At 42.7% G+C, this 24,131-nt stretch overlaps 4 protein-coding genes and 1 long non-coding RNA gene across 14 annotated transcripts in view; 3 read left to right on the top strand and 2 right to left on the bottom strand.

Annotated features, from left to right (window-relative positions):
* snx13 (sorting nexin 13) overlaps positions 1-2,839 on the top strand; it is a 30,117-nt gene extending 27,278 nt beyond the window's left edge. For 8 of the 10 annotated variants that reach the window (XM_037795360.1, XM_037795357.1, XM_037795358.1 and 5 more), the window contains one exon: positions 254-2,839. In XM_037795360.1, the coding sequence (XP_037651288.1) occupies positions 254-489 (236 nt within the window). In that variant the 3' untranslated portion in view covers positions 490-2,839. The remainder of the gene's footprint in view (positions 1-253) is intronic. The other 2 variants (XM_037795359.1, XM_037795362.1) reach the window with 1 other exon arrangement.
* On the bottom strand, positions 1,435-19,747 carry LOC119503526. The gene is made up of 4 exons (XR_005210333.1): positions 19,554-19,747; positions 14,554-14,559; positions 12,796-12,814; positions 1,435-1,445 (listed from the first exon to the last, which is right to left on the bottom strand). It is a non-coding gene; the product is annotated as an uncharacterized LOC119503526 (long non-coding RNA).
* dmac1 (distal membrane arm assembly complex 1) lies at positions 4,085-5,959 on the bottom strand. Its single transcript, XM_037795365.1, has 2 exons — positions 5,563-5,959; positions 4,085-4,205 (listed from the first exon to the last, which is right to left on the bottom strand). Exons 1-2 carry the CDS (start codon positions 5,777-5,779, stop codon positions 4,141-4,143), a joined length of 282 nt encoding a protein of 93 aa, XP_037651293.1. The 5' UTR covers positions 5,780-5,959; the 3' UTR covers positions 4,085-4,140.
* On the top strand, positions 6,172-10,891 carry LOC119503522 (biotinidase-like). The gene is made up of 6 exons (XM_037795363.1): positions 6,172-6,527; positions 7,511-7,660; positions 7,791-7,945; positions 8,399-8,576; positions 8,651-9,250; positions 10,438-10,891. The coding sequence occupies exons 1-6, from the start codon at positions 6,285-6,287 to the stop codon at positions 10,708-10,710; spliced, it is 1,599 nt and encodes a 532-aa protein (XP_037651291.1). The 5' UTR covers positions 6,172-6,284; the 3' UTR covers positions 10,711-10,891.
* LOC119503525 (biotinidase-like) lies at positions 11,870-23,813 on the top strand. The gene is made up of 7 exons (XM_037795367.1): positions 11,870-12,119; positions 12,691-12,761; positions 21,058-21,136; positions 22,237-22,388; positions 22,489-22,666; positions 22,757-23,356; positions 23,436-23,813. Exons 1-7 carry the CDS (start codon positions 11,907-11,909, stop codon positions 23,706-23,708), a joined length of 1,566 nt encoding a protein of 521 aa, XP_037651295.1. The 5' UTR covers positions 11,870-11,906; the 3' UTR covers positions 23,709-23,813.
* Positions 23,814-24,131: the final 318 nt, after the last annotated feature.

The following is a 24,131-nucleotide window of genomic DNA, read 5'->3' as shown; positions in this document are numbered from 1 at the left end:
GCGTCTTTCAGAGCCTGCTACAGCCTCTGAAAGACAGTAAAGTTGGCCGAGGGCGCCGGAGCCCTCAAGGAGTGGAAGAGGTTAAGTGTCCTAAATGCTCCTCTGGTCAGCCCAAGTACTGCACGGCTGTTCAATCGGGTCAAAAATGAACCCACGTGGAAAAGGTTCCTCCTTGTCATTCCCCCCCCCTGTCCCCATGAGAGTTTGTGCATGCTCCAGTCCTGACCACTATATATTTCTCTCCCTACCTCAGACGAGCTGAAGCACATCATCGGAGCGGACACCACAAGAAAGGGCATACTTCGCGTCTTCGACATGTTTCAGTACCAACCCATGAACCGTCGGCTAGTCTATGTTTTCCTGGAGGGCTTCTTGGAGACGATGTTCCCCCAGTACAAATTCCCCGAGCTCTTTGTCAAGCTGCACTCCCGCTCGCCACGCATCCACAGATACGGCCAGAAACACAAATCCTCCTCCCTCAAGAGGTGACAGGAGAGGACGGAGGCGACGGGACATGGGCCGACCTGACACAAACACAGACTTGAGAGCTAAGAGTGAGAGTGGGTGGGGGGCTTGATGTGAACGTCGAGGTATGTGTGTGATTTCTGCCCTTCCACTTCCCTCACACACTCTTTTCAGTGAAAACACTCCGATTATCCAGCTGATTATTTCTGTCAAGACAGAACTGAAGGATGAACAACACACACTCTGCCCTCCTCTCACTCTGTGACACACACACACACACACACACACAAACACAAATCCTGTAATTTGCACCAAGACTGGACATGGCACTCTTTTCTTTTAGTTTAGATATTTTTCCTCCTCCTTTTTGGACTTTTTAGTTGTGTTTAGCTTTATTTCTGGGCCAGTCAATGCTGCTTTCTCCTGGTCTAGAGAGCAGACCACAAATACTGAATTGTTTTTAAACTGCAGGAGTAGATAGCATAGACCCACACCTTGCCTTACCTTCCCGCTTCTGTCTTTTGGCCGACACTCTCTACCATCTCAGTGACCCGGCCCCTCAGCTGTAGTCAAACTTACCCTCATGCTGTAGACATTTTATCTGCGAAAGCTGCACACTAAACATGCAAACAATATTTTGTTTTCATAGCAACCAAATATGTCAATAGCACTGGGTTAAAAAGGCGCTGTTTTTAAAAATGTGACTGAACAAATATGGGTCGAAAGAGATGATTTAGATTTTTATCGTCTGCATTTTTTTCCAGCCTCTCTCTCGAGACATTTTTTTTTTCTTTCCGAAGTGTTACATCATGACCCTCAAAGAATAGCTCCACTTCCCCTTTAACGCTACTGTCATAATAACCTGTGACGACCAAAGCTCATGCTGTTCCGTACGTGTGTGTGCACTGGTTTGATGTGGGGATACTCTGAGCGATACTGTGCTTCATATCCTTAATCATGTGAGGAAAGAGGACGCAAACCTTTAACGAGCTAAAAGGTGACGCTGTGAGGACACACCGAAGTGTGTGTTGCAGTAGTGGGAGGCTCAGCTCCGGCTGTCCAATCAAAGAATGTACTCTCTGGTCTAATGTATTTGGCTCGTGTAGACTTTTGTGTGAATGGGTGTGTGTGTGTTTAGCACGAAGATGCAACCCTCTTCAGTCAGAAACTGTGCCAGTGTGAGCTAGTGAACCAGCCTTAAAAACTATATATACTGACCAAGAGACGCACGCTAGAGGTAGCTCTCCTTCACTTGACTGAACGTTACAAAGGAAATCAAGATGGAGATATATCCACTTTTATTCAGAGAAAATGTCTTTAATTTTGTGCAATATTTTTTTTTTCTTTAATGCATGTGCATTTTGAATCATTGTATACTGAAAAAAAAGTAATTGTTTTAATGGTAGAAAACATGAAAGAAGCTTCCCCAGAAACGTCTTCTCATCCCAACAACTTTACATTCCGTTGTTGTAAAAGTACAATGTTCATTTTACAGACTTGTTTTATAAGTCTGAGTTTTTTTTGTTCGGTTTTTTGGTGTGTGTGGGGGGTATTTTATCCCTCGCCCACTCGTACAGAATCTGTTTTTGGTATCAGTTGGGCAGTGGCCCGATGATTAACTCATTGGGCTATCACTAGTTCAATAGCGGCCTCAAACAACTGCTTCTTTTTAACTCATATGTGGCGTTTTTATGCATTCAAGCCTGTTTTGTTGAGTGTGAAAAGATCTTTGTTATTAACTGACAGCTGGAGGGACCACCCCCCACCCCCCTCGCCTCCTGTCCAATAGGCTCACAGGACAGCCGTCTCCTGTGACCAATGAAATCACTGCTAATGAGCACTTACCTGTAGCAACTGTAGGAGGGCCTCTCCCATTGGCTGGACGGAGCCCCATTCTGCTGCAGTCATTGGATGGAACTCCCTCGTCTGCTTTGGTTCCGCTTGCACTGAGCGGCCCTGGTGGACTCTGATCGGCCGAGTAGGAGGACGTGAACCGGAGCCTCGCTCACTGGGAGGTGAAATATTATTTGTTCCCACGGTGGAGGAGGTGTCACTTCTAACTTTCTGCACATCTCTCCATACAGGAAAGGCTTGTCTTTTTTTTTTTTAACCCCAGTATTTATGAATCTATGATAATGAAAATTGTGCATATCTGTGTACAGTATGTGTTAATAGTGTGCCTAAATGTACTGTCAACTCTATTTTCATATTTTTCTTTAACCTAAAAAAAAAAAAATCAATCAGAATGTCATGATCATTTTACGCGACTGAAAATGACTTTAGGGTGTTTTTTTGCATCATGCTTATCAAACTCTTCCTTGTGAGCAGTTGTGCTCAGATCAGTATAACACTAATAAAAGGTAACTCAGACTAACTGACCCACAGTGTTTATGCTGTCTTCAGTACAGTTGCTTGCTGCATTTTGCTCCAGCTGCTTGGTATTTCCTCAACTGATCTCAACATGGCTGCCGGGTCACAAACTTTCTCATTTTACAGCTAAACAGTACACTACAAGATGTTTCTGAAAACATTTGAGGCGAGAAATAGGAATAACTAACAGAATACTGATTCATATTTTATCAGCGCTGCCTAGTTTGACCGTTTGATCGGAGTTCGCCAGTGATTGACAGCTGCTCAGAGATGACAGGCTCCAGCTCGGCTCTGATTGGTTGTTTTCCTCCGGTCTGTGAAATCTTGCAGATGCCATGAGGAGCACCGGAGGACACAGAGGTACATGATTTTTTTTCAGATTACCGGTCTGATGCACTACTGTCAGGATATAGTGACAGTTTTATAAAAATAACTTGACTTAACTTTGATTCATATTTGCTCCAATTCTACCCACTGCAGCTTTAATGTTGTAGTTATTTTTTTAAAACTTTGTTTTTCATGCTCAAAATTACAACGGAGTATTAGGGCCACATTGAAGGAAAAGAAATAGGAGATTTCGAGAATAAAGTCATAACTTTACGAGAAAAAAAATTTCCTCCTCCACAAAAGATGCAATTTCCCCATCAGGTCCGTGTGGTTCTTTCTTCGGAATAAACGCAGTTTCTTGCACAATCTTTTCAAGTTCCTGATACTGATGAGCCAAAGGATTAAGTATTTAGTTATTTGTGAAACCTAAACTAAAGTACAACTTCACAAGATGCTCCGCGTTCCTCATTTTCACACAGGCGGCACGCTGCTCTAGTTCCCCTATACAATAACATAAAATTACTACTTTATAATATTATGACATTATTCTCATAATATTACGACTTTTTCTCGTAAACTTCTAGCTTTATTCTCATATTACGATTAAATTGAGTGTTAAATAATATACTCACTCACTCAGTCCTGATAATGATATCTAAAGAAAGTTTCTGTTTAGATTATGAATTAAATGGTTTCTGCATTAAAATGTAAGAAATACATTTTGTTTCAATGAATTTAAAAAATGTGTTTTTATGCATAACATTTCAATGATGACAGAAATGTATAATTGCCTTTTTGATTAAATATATCATCTTTAATTCAACCAATCTATATCTTCCAACATTGTCCATCCACACACTTCTTTAACTTGGGGTGTGATGTTGTCCATGAACATCTGCACAACACCTTGCAGTCCATGTTTGAGTCATTTTAAACGTTTATTCATTCGTGTTGTCGTCATGAGTTCCTGAGCAGCCTTCACGTCTTCTTCTGCGCTTTTCCTACTGGATCACCGATGATGACCATTCCCCATGCAGCCAAACCTGAAAGATAAAAACAAGCTTATGCATTTATTTCTTCAAAATACAACAACAAATGATGTTACACCTAAAAAGTCAGACAGTCGTATCGTAAATTCGTGAGCCTGGTTTGAAAGCTCAGGGCTTTTGCCCTTTTCTATCCATAGATAGGCAATCATTGGAGGGAGGAGAAAGGAGATGGAGGAGTCCAGTTGGTGCTGAGGCAGCATGGTCCATGCCCGGCCAGTTGAGGAGGTTTTGTTTTTTACTGGATATATATATAGATATATATATATATATCTATATCTATATAGATAGATCTATATCTATATAGATATAGATCTATCTATATAGATATCTATATAGATATAGATATAGATATATAGATATCTATATCTATATATCTATATATCTATATCTATATCTATATCTATATATCTCTATCTCTCTATATCTCTATATCTCTAGAGATATAGAGATATAGAGAGATAGAGATATATAGATATAGATATATATAGATCTATATAGATATATATAGATATAGATATATATAGATAGATATATATATCTATCTATAGATATATCTATAGATAGATATATCTATATCTATATCTATATAGACCTATATAGATATAGATATAGATATCTATAGATACATATATCTATAGATCTATATCTATAGATATCTATAGATATCTATAGATCTATATCTATAGATATCTATAGATATAGATATATATCTATAGATATAGATCTATAGATATGGATATCTATATATCTATATCTATATATCTATAGATATAGATATATAGATCTATATCTATATAGATCTATATATATATATATATATATATAGCCTACCCTTTTTCTTTTTTTTCCTTCTTTTCCTCATAACAAAATAAAATAAAATGAAATAAGATAAGATAAGATAAGATGAACCTTTATTAATCCCCGGAGGCAAATTCAGGTGTCAAAGCAGCAACATCAGCAAACAGAGTGAAACACAGGAGAGGTAAAGGTATACAAAAAATATAAAAACAATAAGAGATATAAAAGATACAGAGTGAATGGGTGAACATAGTGTGTACAGCCCGTCAATAAATAAATGTAATATGTGCATATGTGCAGTCTATAAAGTGGTATATAGGATGTATAGTGTAAAGTAAGTGTAAAGTGCGCCAGTGGTTAGTCCAAGATGTAAATGTCTTAATGAAAAAGGAAAACTATCTGATATGTATGAAATATGAATAAAACAAAAGGTAGAGAAAAAATAAATAAAAAAATGTAATTAATGAAAAATAAATAGATAAAAAAAAATAAAGAAAACTTTAAAAGAAGCAACATAACTGGGCAATATCAAAAGTCAGACAAATAAACTTACTAGCAGCGAATGTGATCTGCGCCACCGTCCCCATCGAGATGGGTCCACCTTGTCGCATCACTCTGCGGGCTGCGAGGTAAACATAACCTCCAGACAGCATCAGCCCTCCACCGGAGATGATCCGACAGCTCCAGCAGCTCTTCAACATCTGGCTGGTTTTAGACAGGGGGGCGTCTGCTGCTCCTGCTGCTGTCGGTACCTCCGGTGCTGTTGACATTGTGGTCACTGCAGGACTAATGCTAATGTGAATGCACTTCCTGGTTAAACACGTGCGGAGGCGTCAGACAAACACGTGGACAAAAATACACAGACGTTTTCTCCAAGTCGTCGTCATATGTTTAAACAAAGCGTTCACGTTATATACAACGTTTTATCTCAAGTCCTCAAGATCATGTTGGTTGTAAGAAGGGCAGATTTGTAAAGTGCTTCCGGGTTACGTGCCTCATGTTTCCGGTCCTTTCAAAATAAACGTTTTGTTTGTGTCATGCTTGCTGTGAGGTTGCTGTCTGTTTTCTGTGATCCGTTCACAATTAGATAAGTATGCTATTTGAAAAATGTGCTGCACAAACTACAGGTCGTGTGGCTACAGATTCATACAGTAAAATACAACAATATGTCGCAAGTGGAGCTTATCAGCTCTAAGCCAGCAATGACTCAGCTGACTGACCTTTGACCTCTCAGGTGTGCTGCAGGCTTACTAGTGCGTCTGGGTAACATCAGCCATGTCTCTCAGGGAAGAAACAATGTTCTTGCTGGTTGTTGTTGTTTTTGTCAGCTGCTCTTTAATGTCGGCCGTTGGTCAAACAGAGCCGGTCCTGGACTCCTCCTATGTTGCTGCTGTTTATGAGCACAACTTGATCCTGAACCCGGACCCTCGGGTCCCCCTGTCCCGCCTCGCTGCCCTGCAGCACATGCAGAAAAACCTGGATATCTACGAGGAGCAGACTGCCCGGGCTGCTGAGCAGGTCAGGAGAGAGTTGAACATGTTTAGTTTTTCAGTCAAAGAAATGCATATTGCTCACTTAATAAATTCTGTTTATCCAGTGTCGATATCCTGTAAAGTGTTATGCTTGAAAGTAGGGAAAAAAGCTTTCATACAAATTTTTAAAAATAGTTAAATTGTCTCCAATGTCAAAGTCAAACTAAATTTTTCCTCACCATATTTTTTTTGCTGAAACAGTGAAACAATATTACATATATTATTGTTAATTTTTAACTCTTCACTGCATTGGTCCTTGGACCCTTTAAGCAAAGCCTCAAGTGTTGTCACTTGTTATACATTACAGACTATTTAACAGTTACCTGAGCTTGGATCATAACCAGTTACCTCTAGGGATGCACTGAGTACCGATCCGATACCAGTGTATCACACACATGGGATCATTCTTTTATGTGAGGCATGAACAGGCTTGACTTAAATATTGTTTTCCTAACTTTTTAAAATAAAATGTAACAAATAAATACATACATTTAGTGAATTATTATTAAAATAATAAATTGTACACCAACAACTTGGTAAAAAAATCTTCAAAATTAACAGTAATTCCAATTCCGCTGTAAACCTTTTTAATGCAGCAACAAATTGGTCTAAACTTAAAAAAAAATTCCAGTATATAATGTATAGTATATTAACATAGAATTGAATTGAATAAATTGTCCCCATTGTCATCGATACCCGATCCAGCTATTTGAGTCAGTATCGGCCCGATATCCGATCCGGAATCGGTGCACCCCTAGTTACCGCTAAATTTAACAATCAGCTAATGTTTGATCAGCAGCATAACTAAAAAGCATAGGATAATATTAATACAAATATTCAGTCATCGGTGTATTTCTCTGCACGTTGACAGAAAGAAGCACATTTCATGTCATAGAATTCATAACTCCTGTAGCGTAATGAAGCTTGTCTCCTCTTCTCTATACTCTTCTCTCATCTTCTCTTGGTCAGGGTGCCCAGATCCTGGTGTTTCCAGAAGATGGTCTTCAGGGTTTCAACTTCAGCCGTTCGTCCATCTCTGGCTACCTAGAAACCGTTCCTGACCCCCAGCAGGAGAGCTGGAACCCCTGCACAGAACCGGCCAAATACAACAACACTGAGGTGAACGATTACACTTTGAGAGTTCATGTTGTTATTGAACGCAACGGGCATTCTGACACGATACACTGACATGGAAAGACCACCAGTTTGTGAATATGAATCCTACTTTGAGTGTGGTTTTGTTTCACAGGTTCTCCAGCGGTTGAGCTGTATGGCCCGTCGTTACAACCTCTACCTGGTGGCCAACATGGCTGACCTGCAGCCTTGCCCCCTGAAGACCGACAACTCCTCCTCCTCCTGTCCCTCTGATGGACGCTGGCAGTTCAACACCAACGTGGTTTTCAGGTGCAGTGCAGACCTTAAAATAGCTTAGCTGAAGTAAAATAGTTTAGCTGAAACCCGGCAAGTGCACCAGTAGGGGTGTAAAAAATCAAGTCTGCCACGATTCGATTTAATTCAGGGGTCTGCCATCGATATGAGAGGATGTCATATTTCCTATATATTTCATTTATATTTAATTTTTTTTTTTTTTACTGGGTTCTTCCAGACTTTTAAATTTAAAAATAATAAGAATAGACCTGTTATTCACTATTAAGTGCCACATTTTTCATGTTTAAGAACTTCAAAATAAAGGCGTATCTTTAGATGAAGACATGTATCAATGTTTTCATTTTGCATCGATGATATTGGATCGTTGAATCGATATATAGATCCAGATCGATGTATTGTTACACCTCTATGCACCAGTAGGCTACATCATTTCCTATTGAAGTGTTGACAGAATCCTCTTTCATACAGGTCAGATGGCCTGCTGGTGGCGCGCTACCATAAACACAACCCCTATTTTGAGGATGCCTTTGACACGCCGCCACAACCTGAGATCATAACGTTTGATACGCCTTTTGCTGGGAGGTTTGGTCTCATCACCTGCTTTGACATCCTGTTCCACAAGCCCACAGTTACCCTGGTGGAGAAGGTAGAAAAACAGACACTCAAACTGCATTCCTGTGTTTGGACTTCTCTTTTCCTAATATTGGCCTCCCCTTTTAGGGTGTACGTCAGCTGATCTTCCCCACGGCCTGGATGAACCAGCTCCCTCTACTGGACACAATCCAGTTCAACAAGGCGTTCAGCTTGGGTGCCAATGTCACCCTGCTAGCGGCCAACATTCGTAAAGACGACCTGATCATGACAGGAAGTGGTATCTACACGCCTTTTTCTGCCACCTACCACCACGCCCAGAAAGGAGACCCAGAGGAGGGCAGGCTGCTGGTGGCCAGGGTGCCAGTGTTAGACCCAGTGTGGGTGGAGCAGAGCATGGCCACGGAGGAGGAGGTGGTAGTTAGGGGTGAGTCCACATCATCTACAGACTCTGGATTCTGTCACAAAGAGAGCTGTTTAGATTCTCCTCCTCCTGAAACTGCTTCTTCAGTTCCTTCCTCCTCCTCCGCCACCTTCGTCTCATCCATGATGCACGACCCATTTACATTTGTCCTCTTAAACGAGACAGAGGGCGAAGTCAACGTGTGTGACGGCACCTTTTGCTGCCACCTGCAGTACCAGCGATTACCGCAGGGCGGCAGTAAAGAGCTCTACGCATTGGGAGCGTTTGCTGGAACGCACATTGTGAACGGACGCTACACTGTGCAGGTATGAATGAGCAGAATTTTGGATATTTAAAACTGCTTCATGAGACTCTTGTCACATTTCTTTCCCACTTTGTTTATTAGTTTTCATTTAAAAAAAAAAAATTTCCGTATACATAAGTACGGAAAACACTTTTCATCTTTTTTTAAGGAAATAAACAAAATCAAGTATGTAAGGGATAATGTACAGCGAGCCGGTCATTGTTTGTGAAAGAATCCCCAACAGGGCGATGGACCCCGATGCAAAGCGGAAGAGTCTCTCACCAAGTCCACCAACGTCAGAACTGTGCCCATAGCAACGGTCTGTCATACATAGCAACGGTCTGCTATAAAGAAATAACAGACCGCAGAATGCCGTGATTGACCAATCAGAATCGAGTATTCAACAAAGCAATGTAATAAAATAAGATAATCCCCATATTAAATTAGTAATAAAAATAATACAAAATAAGAATTTAAAAAGCAGACTTAAAAAAACAACAACAACAATAGACAAGGTGTGTGTTTGTATGTGTGCGTGATGGTTTACAGTAAACAAATTCTGCGGCAAATGATGAAAACAAACCATACTACAAATCTCACAGTTGCTCAAGCAGATATGTATTGAAAGGTTGCCATACGCTGCTAAAATCCTTAGGTCCTTGTAGAGCAAATCTTATCTTTTCTAGCTTAAAAATTGTAGTGTATCTCTGATCCAAATTTTAAAGGAGGGAGGGTAGGCCTGCCTCCAATTGAGTAAGATGAGTCTTCTGGCTAAAAGAGTGACATAAGCGATGCCCTAGGAAGATGATCGTCCTTACATTGGATACCAAAAATGGCTGTAAGAGAATTTGGATCTATTTGTCTTTCAAGTATTTTGGATAGAGCATCAAAAATGGAGGACCAGTAACCTGAGAGTCTCTATTACAAGAATCATCAACTGATGGATGCATCTTTGAGATTCTGACTTTAGACAGATGAAGTCTGGCAAAGGACCACTCTTACCACTCAACATCTGTAAATTGTAAATTCAGATCAGCCTGCCACACCTCTCTCAATGCATCAAGAGATGTTGTCTGCAGAGATGAAAGTTTCATATACATAATAGATATTGTGCTTTTGAGAGATGTAGCTGTTGGGAATACAATATTTATAGGCTGCTGTTCAGGGATGGCAGGAAATGAACTCACATTCATCATATCTCTGTTGCAGGTGTGTGCACTAGTCCGCTGTGCAAGATTGGACGTCGGTTCCTGTGGACAGGAAGTGGAAGAGGCAGAGTCTAAAATGGACTTCCTGTTGGAGGGGCGGTTTGGGACCAGATATGTGTACCCATCAGTTTTGGCTAGTAAGCTGATCCTAGAGCAGCCAGAGCATCTGGAAACAGCTGCAGATGGCAGAGTGACCATGAGACACTCAAACATGACCGGTGGGCTGGTCACCGCCTGTCTGTACGGACGGATGTATCACCTGGACAATGAATGAACTGCTTTGGAATAGATGGGTGTGTTAGAGGAGAAAAATATCAAAAACAAATGTTCTAACCAAGACTGGTTCCGTTGTTACACATTTGTTTCTTGTCATAATACCAATGTGCTTGAGTGACCGACATCAATGTTCGCTACGATCGCTCGAAGAAGAATAAAGTCTCAATCCGTCCAGCCAGTCCAGTAGTTCAGTTTCATTGCTTCCTGTCAGTGGCAGTAAACAAAGTGGATGTGACTCGGATGTCCGTCACATTTTGTGGCCATCCACGGTTCTCACTTGGATTACACTTCAATAAAGGTGAAGGTGAGGATTAGAAGGTGACCCTAGAGGGTCCGATTCACATCCTGTGGTCTTGTCACAGTTGTTGCTCAGATTTCCTTGCTTGACCCCCTATCTGACCGTGAGGTGTGCACCAAGTGTCTGGGTGTAGGTCACCTTGGAGAAGCCCTGTCCGAGTCGCCATTACCTGCAGCGTTCTGCCACTCTGTGAGAGAGGAAAGGCTGCGTCAGTTGGAAGACCTTTAGTCTGGAGACCCTCTAAAGAAGCTCTGGTTCCCGCAAACAGCAAGAGAAGCACCGAAGCGGGCCACGTGAATACCCTAGGCTCTCCCAGAACGCAAAAAGGCAAAGGAGCTCTGTAGGTTGGGGTGTTTCATTGGGCTCCTGCAGGCTCCTTCCAACTTTCATTATGCCAGGGGTGTGACCACATCATGGGTGGCAATTATCAGAGATCTGTGTGGCGGTGGATTCCTGGACAGCACCTTTCACTTTCTCAAGGTTTATGGTTCTGTGAATTCCTGGATGACTCCCAGTCACAACCCTACAGGGTGAGAATATTCTGAGAGGCCGAATTACTTTGTTTTTATGACATTTCAACCTGCACGATGAGACATATCCACCTCGTTTACTGCCACACAGTCATCCAGGAATTCCCAAAACCACAGTTATCTACGTCATTTCCGATAATTATTTGAAAATGTAAGACATGGAGCTGCTGCACAAACCACAACTGTGAATGTGGATCCAGGTTTATACTGTACACTATATCGCAAGGGGAGCTTCTCATCCCCTCAGTCTGACACATAAAGATCAGCTGCTGTTTACCTCAGTAGGACATCTGAGCCCTCAGGTGCTATGGTGTAACTTGTCCATCTGGTTCACACCGTTCATGTCTGTCAGGGAAGATTGGAACAATGTTTCTGTTCGTTGTTGTCAGTTTTTCTTTAATAATGGTCGTTGTTCAAACAGAGCCAGTCCTGGACTCCTCGTACGTTGCTGCTGTTTATGAGCACAACTTGATCCTGAACCCGGACCCTCGTGTCCCCCTGTCCCGCCGCGCTGCCCTGCAGCACATGCAGAAAAACCTGGATATCTACGAGGAGCAGGCTGCCCGGGCTGCTCAGCAGGTCAGGAGAGAGTTAAATGTTTGTTTTATTTGCCTGAAAAACTAACGTTGCTTATTGCTCTTCTTCAGTAAAAGTCAAATTTGTTACAGTATTATACACTTTGTCCTGTGTGTCATCATTTTTGTACATTTTTAACTCAAACTTTCCAATGCATTAGTCCTTTGACCCTTTAAGTAAAGTCCCAGATGTCACAGCTGTTGCTATAAATTGCAGAATATTTAAGTTACCTGAGCTTAGATCATAACCAGAGACCACTAAATTTAAAGAGGACCTATTATGCTCATTTTCATGTTCATACTTCTATCTTGGTTTTCTATTAGATCATGTTTACATGCTTTCATTTAAAAAAAAAAAAGCGCTTTACTTTTCTCCTACCGGCTGTGCTGCAGCACCGTTTTCCACCCTCTGTCTGAACTGAAGGCGGGTATATATTGCTGCAAACGAGTCAGTGTACCCGAGTAAACTCAGTCATCAGGAGAAGTTGTATTCGTCTGTATGCTGACAGATGACTACAGTAGAGTAATTAAGTTTGTTTCATCTCTGTACTCTGCCCTCATCTTCTCTTGGTCAGGGTGCCCAGATCCTGGTGTTTCCAGAAGATGGTCTTCAGGGTTTCAACTTCAGCCGTTCGTCCATCTCTGGCTACTGAAGGGAAATCCCCTCAGGGATGTCTCACCTTCTGCGTGTTGGTTTGTCTTCTAAGCAGCTACAAGCTCAAAGATAAATCATACACAAGATATTATGTTAGTTAAAGTCAAACAATTTATTCCGAAGATATACTCATCAATAGTTGCACAGAGTTATTACAACAGATCTGGATTCATCAATGTGTCTCTGACGTCACGCAGCACGGAGGTCAGTTCGCAGAGAATGAATGAATAGTCGTTCTTTACACTTGATATTTATGCACCTTTAGGGTCTGAAGGAGGGACAGGGCATTCTTAATGGGCAAGACCCAGTACTTTTCCATAGCTTTGTTATGTTACTTTTCTTGTGACCTAGATGACCTCTCACTTCTGCTACTTCTGACTCCATTCTACGTTATCCATTCTGCAAGAACACCCTGTTCCCTACCCCCTTCCTCCCTCTGTCCCAGGCTCGATAAGATATAAAGATGACACTTGTACACACATACCATACATGCTATTACCCAGTCCTACAATTGAATTACTATTACATATAAAACAGATATTCTACATACATTATCCCTTTATTAGTATGATCAATTATAATTCTATGTTCTTACACCCTTATGTTATTTACCTCTACTTCTACTTGATTGTATTAGTGTATAGACTCAAACAAAGAGAAAGATAGACTATCTTTGTTTCATAAATACATACATTCCTTGCAAGTCATTATCCAATTTCAACCGGTTTTCTGATAGCTAGGCGTCTACCAGTCTGCTAGTGAGATTAGACCCAGTTACTTCATACGTAACACTAGATTTTCTACTTACGCAGAGACATATCTTAAAATACATCCTGAGATATTTCCAACATTTCCTCTTTTGAACTTATTAAAGTTCACCCTTGGCACACTGAAATATCAAAGAACGGTACAATCCTTGTATTATCTGTTCCTGTAACATAATTAAAATGAAATCACACCATCCCTTCTGCGGAACCCTCGGTTTCTTGATACAGAAACTCCATGTTGAGGAACCCTGGCCCTCCCCACGTTCCCTGTTCAATGCTGGTGCTACACATGCTCATTTGATACGGAGGGGGATTGTTGGGACGTTGTTTTTCTATTGCAGTAACGATTAGTCTTTCCGTCAGGCTGCGAAAACATGGAATGCAACAACAGCCACATAGGACCAAGCATGCAATTACCACCAAAATGGATGAAAACAGAGACACAATCATGGACTTCCATTTACCAAATGTTCTGTCTAACCAATCATTAAGCGGGTTGTTTATACCAGAATCTGCATGCATTTTGTCTGAGAGAGTCCTAAGTCCTTCTAAGGCTTTAGTCACTGTCCCATCTGGCGCAGTATTATTGGGAATAAAAATACAACATGCATCCTGAAACATGGTACAAACCCCTCCCTTCTCAGCTAATAGCATGTCCAGAGCCATTCGGTTCTGGATCACCATAAGGGATGTAGGAGCTAGTTGTTCAGCTAAACCAGCTATGGCATCCCGAGTGAGATTAGTGAGGCGGAGAACATTATAGTGGATGTAATTAATACGATCGACGTTTTTGCTGGGGGTGATGGGAAACACGGCAGAGACAAGTGGCAGGTTCTCGAACCCAGCCGCTATTTGATCAGCTAATTTGTACTCATTGGGCACCCCCCGAGGTACTCCAATAGCATCGATATACGTAGGATTATTTAAAGAGACGTCGAAGCTTCGTTTCATTCTTCCCGCTTGTTTTGTGCCAACCCCAATGATGGACATCGGAACTGCCAACCGCACAAGAGAACACACACCTGACCAATTGGCTGGCAGAGTCACCCGTAAAGTCTGATCCCCACAGTACCAAAACAAGTCACCTCGCCCTTGGGTCCATTTGCCTGAAGTAGTATTATGCGTCACGTCATATGAGGTGTTACACCACGTGACTGCTCCCCTGGTCACCTGAATTTGCCCAGTTCGTTTAAAACACAAATAATCCCCTCTGCGTATGGTAAATGTTGGTGGCTGTATTTCTTTTTTCAGTATAGGATAAAATGAATCGAGATGGGTACAATTCTGTGTGATTCTCTCTCCTGCAGTAATAAGTTGTAACATACAACTAAGCCCTTCTGGATCGTCCATGTGTACAGGACCTGGTACCATCATTAATTGCGGTCTGGCAGTGGAACAGGCAAAACAATTATCAGCATCATATTGTTTAGTTGTAAAGGTCATCCAATCTAACCACATATTTCTATCTCCATACCTCGTTGCTATGCGTATGATATCATTAGTGGATAAGTCAGTGAAATCTAAGGACCGTACTTTGTCGTCAAGGAGTCGTGGAGCGGGGGTGGGTTTCTTAGTGATTGTTTGTTTCTGAAATAAGATCTTTATAGTACCATATTGGTCTAATCCAGGCATGTCGACTCCTAATGTGACATATCCTCTCTCTGGTTTCTCTCCCTGTCCCCATTGAAACGGATTATACCGTAGCCCGTTTAATGTTACCAACAGTGGATTATACCGCAGAAGGGTTTGTTTCCCATGTGTATAGGAGTTTGATACTGATCCCTGAACAACACTCATTTTTTCTGCCTCTGAGTCATAATATCCTGATACACTAGTTCTTACCCATGACCCAGAGTATGAAAATACATCCTCCCAACTTCTACATCCGCTAGCGTGACCACACAGGTACAAATTATATGTATGCTGCCAACTTGGTTCGGGTCGGGGGCACTTTATGACATCACATAGATCAAATTGAAACGTTGTTTTGGCGTTTAACGTATAGTTTAGTACAATGTTGATTGTTTCGTCCACGTCAGGCCCTTGGCCGTTGGCGTACCCTGTGTCACATTCGTCATCAGTGCATCTTTTACTTCGGTGTGATATTAGAGTGGAACGTGTCAAAGTCGGAGTTGTATGATTAGTTGTCTGGGTACTACGCAACTGTGGTAAGCCCTCGAAAACGAAGAACAATCCCCCCACAATCAGCAGAGATAACACCACTACCAGGGCCTTACATACGGTCCCCATACTCACCTTGTTATTCTTCTCGAGCTTTTGTTGATTAATTAAAGTTAAGTAACGCACACATACGTTTACCAAAATATATGAGAGTATGAATTAATATTATAAGAATCATTCCCTCCCCATTGGTCCCCTAAACTATAGTTGTTATATGACGGAGAACAAGGAGCACGAAAAGTACTACAACCTTTATATTGTAAAGCAGTAAAAAAATAAAAAATAATGGAATATATGTCCACCTGAAGAGTTACCTATTCATTCTTGTAAGCCGTATTTTAACTGTAAAATCAGCAAGACCTTGAAACCTTCTTACCCTGTTGTATCTCTTTCAACTCATTTACATGCAATTTTATTTTACTGGAAATGCAAAAAGTCAACCAGTTACTCAATGTTTTTGACCGTGATGTTGTTATCTCACGTGTCTGTCAGTTGGTCTTCTCTGGTGTCCCTGCAGAGAAGCTTGCATCTACCCCAGGTGCTGTTCCGATGACTGGTGTCCCTGCAGTGAAGCTTGCATCTACCCCAGGTGCTGTTCCGATGACTGGTGTCCCTGCAGTGACGCTTGCATCTACCCCAGGTGCTGTTCCGATGACTGGTGTCCCTGCAGAGCGATTTCCGGCGGTGTTGGCTCCCCTGTATCGATGCCGCCGGAGATGAGATCGCCTCCTGGTGGTGGACCGTTGGTGGAACAGCACTGTGTCAAGTGCCACCAGACGCAGCCTTTCCCTTTCAGTTGAACCGCTGTGGAGGTCCTTGCTGTCACCTGATGTGGTCCCGTCCAACGTGGTTCCGACCACTTCCTCTTTAACACCTTCAACCAGAGGTGTTCAGGGGGACCCGCCTTGAGTTCTGACCTCTGAGGTGGAGCAGGATAAGGAGCACCTGGACAGGAGAAAGCTGAAACAATAGCATTAACCGACTGATAATAGGGGCGGTACCCAACAGCGGGAAGCACACAGAAAGGATGCAAAGGACCGGGAAAGGGTCTGCCACAGGTAAGCTCAAACGGAGTCAGCCCTGTTGACGAGTTAACAGAAGAGCGAATGGATAATAGAACAACAGGGAGTGCATCAGGCCAGGACATTCCTGTGGTCTTACAGACTTTTAACAACTTCCCTTTAATGGTTCTATTAGCCCTCTCGACCTTTCCCTGCGATTCCGGGTGGTACACCGAGCCATATTTGTGTTCCAGACCCAAAACAGTCTCTACTTCTCCCAAATGTTTGTTTTTAAAATGAGAGCCATTATCAGTCCGAATGAGTTTTGGGAAACCGTGTTTAGGAATGTAGTCATTCACCAGACATTTTATGACCGCTTTTGCATCCTCTTTTCCAGTCGGATAGGCTTCTATCCACCTGGAGAAGGCATCCACTATGACTAACAAAAATCGTTTCCCTCCCACCCGGACACCCATATCCGTGAAATCCATGACCACCTGTTCCCCAGGTCCCTGGGGTTTAGGGTATTTGCCCACCGGTGGTTTGTCTGTAGGTCTGATGTTACACGCTTGACATATTTCACACCTTTGGACATAGTCCACAACAGTCTTCCTTTTCTGCGGGAACCACCACGCATCAAGGGCAAACATCATAATGGCCACACCAGCATGGCATAGCCCATGGGTTTGTTTCAACATAGTTGGAATCCAACTGTTTGGCATAACTGTTTTACCATCCTTTGTCCAAAGTTCTGACACACAGTTAGTGGCACCTGCATCTTCCCAGGCTTTTCTTTCATGCCCAGGAGCGTCCTCCTGAGCCTTTTTCACATCATCTAAAAAGGTACCCAGTTCATCAAACGAATTTAAACTGTAACATCATCATACTATTAACAACATAGCCTGCAGCTCCCTTAGCTGCTTCATCGGCGGCATTATTCCCAATGCTTTCCGGGTCACTCCCTTCTGAGTGCCCTTTAACCTTAATCACAGCCACCTTCTCCGGAAGGTGGACGGCAGCCAATAAATCCCTCATGAGGCCTTCATGAGCCATGGATTTATTCCCACTCGTTTTGAACCCTGCCTGAACCCAGCCAGACATGTCCCTGTGTATAGCATTACAAACATAGGCAGAATCAGTAAAGATATTCACAGTTTTACCCTCGGCAATACGAAGCGCACATACCACAGCAGTTAGCTCAGCCGCCTGTGCAGATTGTTTACCCTCCAATGGGGACGCACATAGAGTAACTGGTTGATTACCGGGATTGACAAGTGAGACAACAGCATATCCTGCTTTTAGTCCCTCAGTAGGATGCCTAAAGCAACAACCGTCTGTGTAAAGATTGAGCTGTGGTTCTGGCAGTGGGAGGGCTTCCAGCCCTGGTCTTAGTTTTACAAATGGTTCTGATTTCTCCATACAGGAATGCTTCTCCGCTATTCCTTCTCCCATACCATCTGCCATGTTGCAACCTTCATGTACGAATGACACATTTGGTTTGGAAAGGATCTGTAAGATCTTGGTCTGTCTTAACGGTGTGAGAGTAAAACACGAAGAGGTGACGTAAGCCACAGTACTATGTGACGTGAGAATGTGCAATGGATGATGCATGACAATGTGTCCGACTTTCTCTACTATTTTAGCTAGGGCTGCTGCATATCTGACACAGGGACTTGCTCTTTGTTCTGGAGTATCCAAAAGGATACTACAATAGTATAGCACCTTTCTTTCTCCTCTTTGTTTCTGATATAGTACACCGTGAGCAGTTGACAGTTGCTTGGATACGTCTAAATGGAAAGGCTGCGTATAATCCGGAAGAGCCAAAGCTGCTGCCGCCGCCATTTCCTGTTTAAGCCGTATGAACCCCTCCTCCCCTTCTTGAGACCATTCTAACTCAGCAGTAAGGTTTCTCATTATAGGTTGTGGAGGGTCGGGTTCATTCGGCGTTCGTGTGGGTTCCTCATATGAAGGAGGGGCTGTAGGTTTTTCTCTTACCACCATCTGGTGTTGAGAAGTGGGGGGAGGATCGGGAAACGGTCCGGGATAACCACCTAAGGAAGGGTAGAGCGGGGCCTCGCTCTTCTCCTTTTTTTTAGTCTGTTGTCCCAATTCAGCTACTGCGGCGAGGTAAACGCAATTGGCCTGAGCCAGTAAACTGGCCTGCTGTTCAACATGTTTTTTTGCTTTTGCTCGTGTAAATATGTTACTATTTTGGACTCTCTTTAGTCCATCAGCCAACTGAGTCTGCTGTTTTAATACGCACTTCTTTATTGCCGGGGTAACAGCTGCGGTGGAATCCTCGGATGGAAACACTTTAGTTTTAACCATTTCATTATACCAGTCATCTAAATCCTTGGCCTTCTCATCTACCTTCCTCGGACTGAAAGTACAGATGACATTTGTCCGCACCTTGGCCCACTGTTGGCCAAAGGTCAGACCTGTTTTATTACAACCACCGAGTTCCTCACATTCTCTATCAAATTCCCCATCCATTTTATCCAGTACTATTTCACACAGGTTTATTCAGTTTATGACAGTAACTAGATTCAGAGTAAATGGGTCGTTATGCCCCCACCACAGATCCCACCAACACAAGCTTCTACTAACGGTCTCCCGTCAGCGGTGCTGGCCCGGTATCTGAGGCAGTTTTAATTTTCCTCTGAATACTAGTTATTAATGTACACTCATACAGGCGCTCCAAGCGCTATTTTTACTAAACTCTAACGTCCCAGACGTTACTAAACTAGCGCTCCAAGCGCACTACTCTAGCGCTCCAAGCGCAGCGTTCCAAACGCTTTTCTAACGTCCCAGACGTTACTAAAAGGGCAACAAACAGTAGTGATATCAGAGTAATTGGGTCGTCATGCCCCCACAACAGATCCCACCTTCACAAGCTTCTACTAACGATTTCTCGTCAGCGGTGTAGGCACGGTATCTGAGGCAGTTTTAAATTTCCTCTGATGACACTATTAATACAAGTTCAGTATATCAGTTAGTACAATTCAGAACATTAATTCATAAGGACTTTAACCTTTTGTGGGCTCCCAGCCCCAGGATCCCAAATCCTCTTACTGTGAATTCATAAGGACTTTAACCTTTTGTGGGCTCCCAGCCCCAGGATACCAAATCCTAATTCATAAGGACTTTAACCTTTTGTGGGCTCCCAGCCCCAGGATCCCAAATCCTCTTATTGTGCGACTAGGATGTAACTAATAAAACATAAGGACTTTAACCTTTTGTGGGCTCCCAGCCCCAGGATCCCAAATCCTCTTACTGTGCGACTATGATGTAACTAATAAAACAGAGAGGAGTACTCCTCAGCAAGAGAGATTAAATTTAGTAATATGCCAATTAGCAGATTTGATTTAACAGGTTCTGCTTACCTTTTGATGTTGTCAGGCCTGTTTTTCTCTCTCACCGAGTCGTCCAGTCTCTGGTCGCTTGCTTCACTCTTTTTGGAAGATCACGTCGGGGTCACCAATTGAAGGGAAATCCCCTCAGGGATGTCTCACCTTCTGCGTGTTGGTTTGTCTTCTAAGCAGCTACAAGCTCAAAGATAAATCATACACAAGATATTATGTTAGTTAAAGTCAAACAATTTATTCCGAAGATATACTCATCAATAGTTGCACAGAGTTATTACAACAGATCTGGATTCATCAATGTGTCTCTGACGTCACGCAGCACGGAGGTCAGTTCGCAGAGAATGAATGAATAGTCGTTCTTTACACTTGATATTTATGCACCTTTAGGGTCTGAAGGAGGGACAGGGCGTTCTTAATGGGCAAGACCCAGTACTTTTCCATAGCTTTGTTATGTTACTTTTCTTGTGACCTAGATGACCTCTCACTTCTGCTACTTCTGACTCCATTCTACGTTATCCATTCTGCAAGAACACCCTGTTCCCTACCCCCCTTCCTCCCTCTGTCCCAGGCTCGATAAGATATAAAGATGACACTTGTACACACATACCATACATGCTATTACCCAGTCCTACAATTGAATTACTATTACATATAAAACAGATATTCTACATACATTATCCCTTTATTAGTATGATCAATTATAATTCTATGTTCTTACACCCTTATGTTATTTACCTCTACTTCTACTTGATTGTATTAGTGTATAGACTCAAACAAAGAGAAAGATAGACTATCTTTGTTTCATAAATACATACATTCCTTGCAAGTCATTATCCAATTTCAACCGGTTTTCTGATAGCTAGGCGTCTACCAGTCTGCTAGTGAGATTAGACCCAGTTACTTCATACGTAACACTAGATTTTCTACTTACGCAGAGACATATCTTAAAATACATCCTGAGATATTTCCAACACTACCTAGAAACCGTTCCTGACCCCCAGCAGGAGAGCTGGAACCCCTGCACAGAGCCGGCCAAATACAACAACACTGAGGTGCTTAATCATACTTTTCGATTTGATGTTGTTATTGAACGGGCATTCTGACTAGGGCTGTGCAATTAATTGAAATTTTATCGAAATCTATGTTTGTTAAAGGCAAAATGTGTGTCAAAGTACCATTTAAAATTAAATATCGTCGTGCTGCAGGGATGTCCTAAACATGTCCTGGCCTACACATCATAATCCACAGACTTAAAGGTACAGTGTGTAGGATTTGGCGGCATCTAGTGGTGTGGTTGCAGATTGCAACCAACTGAGCACCCCTCCGCTCACTCCTCCCTTTCCAAGACTGCCGATCGTCAGCTGCTAAGGTCAAAACCGCGGTAACGCCGTTCCCCTCGCTCAGAGGTCATCCTTACCATAATAATCCTACACTAGGAGCGACGGAAATCAGACGGCGGCTGGCGGTACCACGGTTTTACACTCTGCGGCTGTTTCTTAAGCATGTAGGAGAACTACGGTCATCTTCAGGTAATGTAAAAACTAGGCTCATTCTAGGCTGACGAAAACATGATTCTTAGTTTTAGGTGATTATACACTAATGAAAACACAGTTATGAATATTATATTCCATTTCCCCAAAATGTTACACACTGTTCCTTTAAGGAAAACATCTTTGTTCGGTACAGATTCCTGCAAAAATCCCACCGTAATCATTTTAATATGTTTATCAATGAAAATGAGAATAATAATCATTCCCTCTAATATCGCAATTGCAATATCAGACAAAATAATCGCAATAAGATATTTTTTCTAAATCATTCAACCCTAATTCTCACACGATACACTGACTTTTCGATTTGATGTTGTTATTGAACGGGCATTCTGTCTGTGAATATTAATCACCTTTGAGTGTGGATAGACAGGAAGGCAATTCAGGCAGGCCAGCCACTGCAATAAAGGCTTTTTAAAATAGATATTCCTTCCTCGTTGCCACTTGTTGAAGTATTTTGGAGTGCCTGGATTGCCTTCATGTCTATATTGATTTTTTTCCCGTTTTCCAAGAGCACATGACACGTTTTGCCTCAAGGTTGAATACACAGAGCAACCAGTTATCTCTCTTTTCACACATTTGAGTGTGGTTTTGTTTCACAGGTTCTCCAGCGGTTGAGCTGTATGGCCCGTCGTTACAACCTCTACCTGGTGGCCAACATGGCTGACCTGCAGCCTTGCCCTCTGAAGACCGACCCCTCCTCCTCCTGTCCTCCTGATGGACGCTGGCAGTTCAACACAAACGTGGTTTTCAGGTGCAGTAAAAAATAAGTAGTTTAGCTGAAAGACCGGCAAGTGCACCAGTAGGCTACATCATTTCCTAGTGAACTGTTCACAGAGTCTTCTTTCATACAGGTCAGATGGCCTGCTGGTGGCACGCTATCATAAACACAACCTTATCTTTGAGGAGTACTTTGACACGCCGCCGCAACCTGAGATCATAATGTTCAATACGCCTTTTGCTGGGAGGTTTGGTCTCATCATCTGCTTTGACATCCTGTTCCACGAGCCCACAGTTACTCTGGTGGAGAAGGTAGAAAAACAGACACTCAAACTCTGTACTGCATTACTGTGTTTGGTCTTCTCTTTTCCTCACATCCTCCTCTCCTTGGATCCCTTTCAGGGTGTACGTCAGCTGATCTTCCCCACGGCCTGGAATAGCGTGTTGCCCCTACTGGACTCAGTCCAGTTCCAGCAGGCGTTCAGCTTGGGTGCCAATGTCACCCTGCTAGCGGCCAACATTCGTAAAGACAAACTAAAAATGACAGGAAGTGGTATCTACACCCCTTTTTCTGCCATCTACCACCACGCCCAGAAAGGAGACCCAGAGGAGGGCAGGCTGCTGGTGGCCAGGGTGCCAGTGTTAGACCCAGAGTGGGTGGGGCAGAGCGTGGCCACGGAGGAGGAGGGGGTGGTTAGGGGTGAGTCCACATCATCTATAGACTCTGGGTCCTGTCACAAAGAGAGCTGTTTAGATCCTCCTCCTCCTGAAACTGCTGCTTCAGTTCCTCCCTCCTCCTTCGCCACCTTCGTCTCATCCATGATGCATGACCCATTTACATTTGTCCTCTTAAACGAGTTAGAGGGCGAAGTCAACGTGTGTGACGGCACCTTTTGCTGCCACCTGCAGTACCGTCGGTTACCACAAGACGGCAGTAAAGAGCTCTACGCATTGGGAGCATTTGCTGGAACGCACATAGTGGACGGACGCTACGCCCTACAGGTACGCATGAAAAGAATTTGGGAAATTTTAAAAACTGCTTCACGAGACTCTTGTCACATTTATCATATCTCTGTTGCAGGTGTGTGCACTAGTCCGCTGTGCAGGGTTGGAGGTCAGTTCCTGTGGAAAGGGAGTGGAAGAGGCAGAGTCTAAAATGGATTTCCTGTTGGAGGGCCGGTTTGGAACCAGATATGTGTACCCATCAGTTTTGGCTAGTAAGATGGTCCTAGAGCAGCCAGAGCATCTGGAAACAGCTGCAGATGGCAGAGTGACCATGAGACACTCAAACATGACCGGTGGGCTGGTCACCGCCTGTCTGTACGGACGAATGTATCAACTGGACAATGAATGAACTGCTTTGGAATAGATGGAAAATATCAAATATATTTTAAAGACGGATTTATAAAAACAAATGTTCTGTTCATATACAAACTGCAATAAATCAAAAACAAATCTCTTTATTCGTTCATTACTTAATCTTTACAAACATTGCACCAGTAGCGTTCATCCTCTGCCTGAAAGTTGCTTGTTCCTAAAAAGGCAATATTTATTTATTTCGCTCTCTCCTTCCCACTCCGAGAGCCGTTTTTTTCTTTTTTTTCTTGTTAATTAATTCAAGGCAGTATGATAGGACGATCTTCTCCGCGCCACGGGCACTCCATGCACTGACTGTGACTGAATGTTGTGTTAAAGGGACTATTTGTAACTTTCAGAAATGCTTCTTAACAGCGACACCTGTGGCCGTGAAATCAACGAAAGTCAGCGTCGGGCTCGC

This window comes from Sebastes umbrosus, chromosome 15 (assembly GCF_015220745.1).
Source record: "Sebastes umbrosus isolate fSebUmb1 chromosome 15, fSebUmb1.pri, whole genome shotgun sequence".
In the NCBI taxonomy this organism is placed as follows: domain Eukaryota; kingdom Metazoa; phylum Chordata; class Actinopteri; order Perciformes; family Sebastidae; genus Sebastes; species Sebastes umbrosus.
The sequence above is the reverse complement of the archived record's forward strand: the minus strand, read 5'-3'. Positions and strand labels throughout refer to the sequence as shown.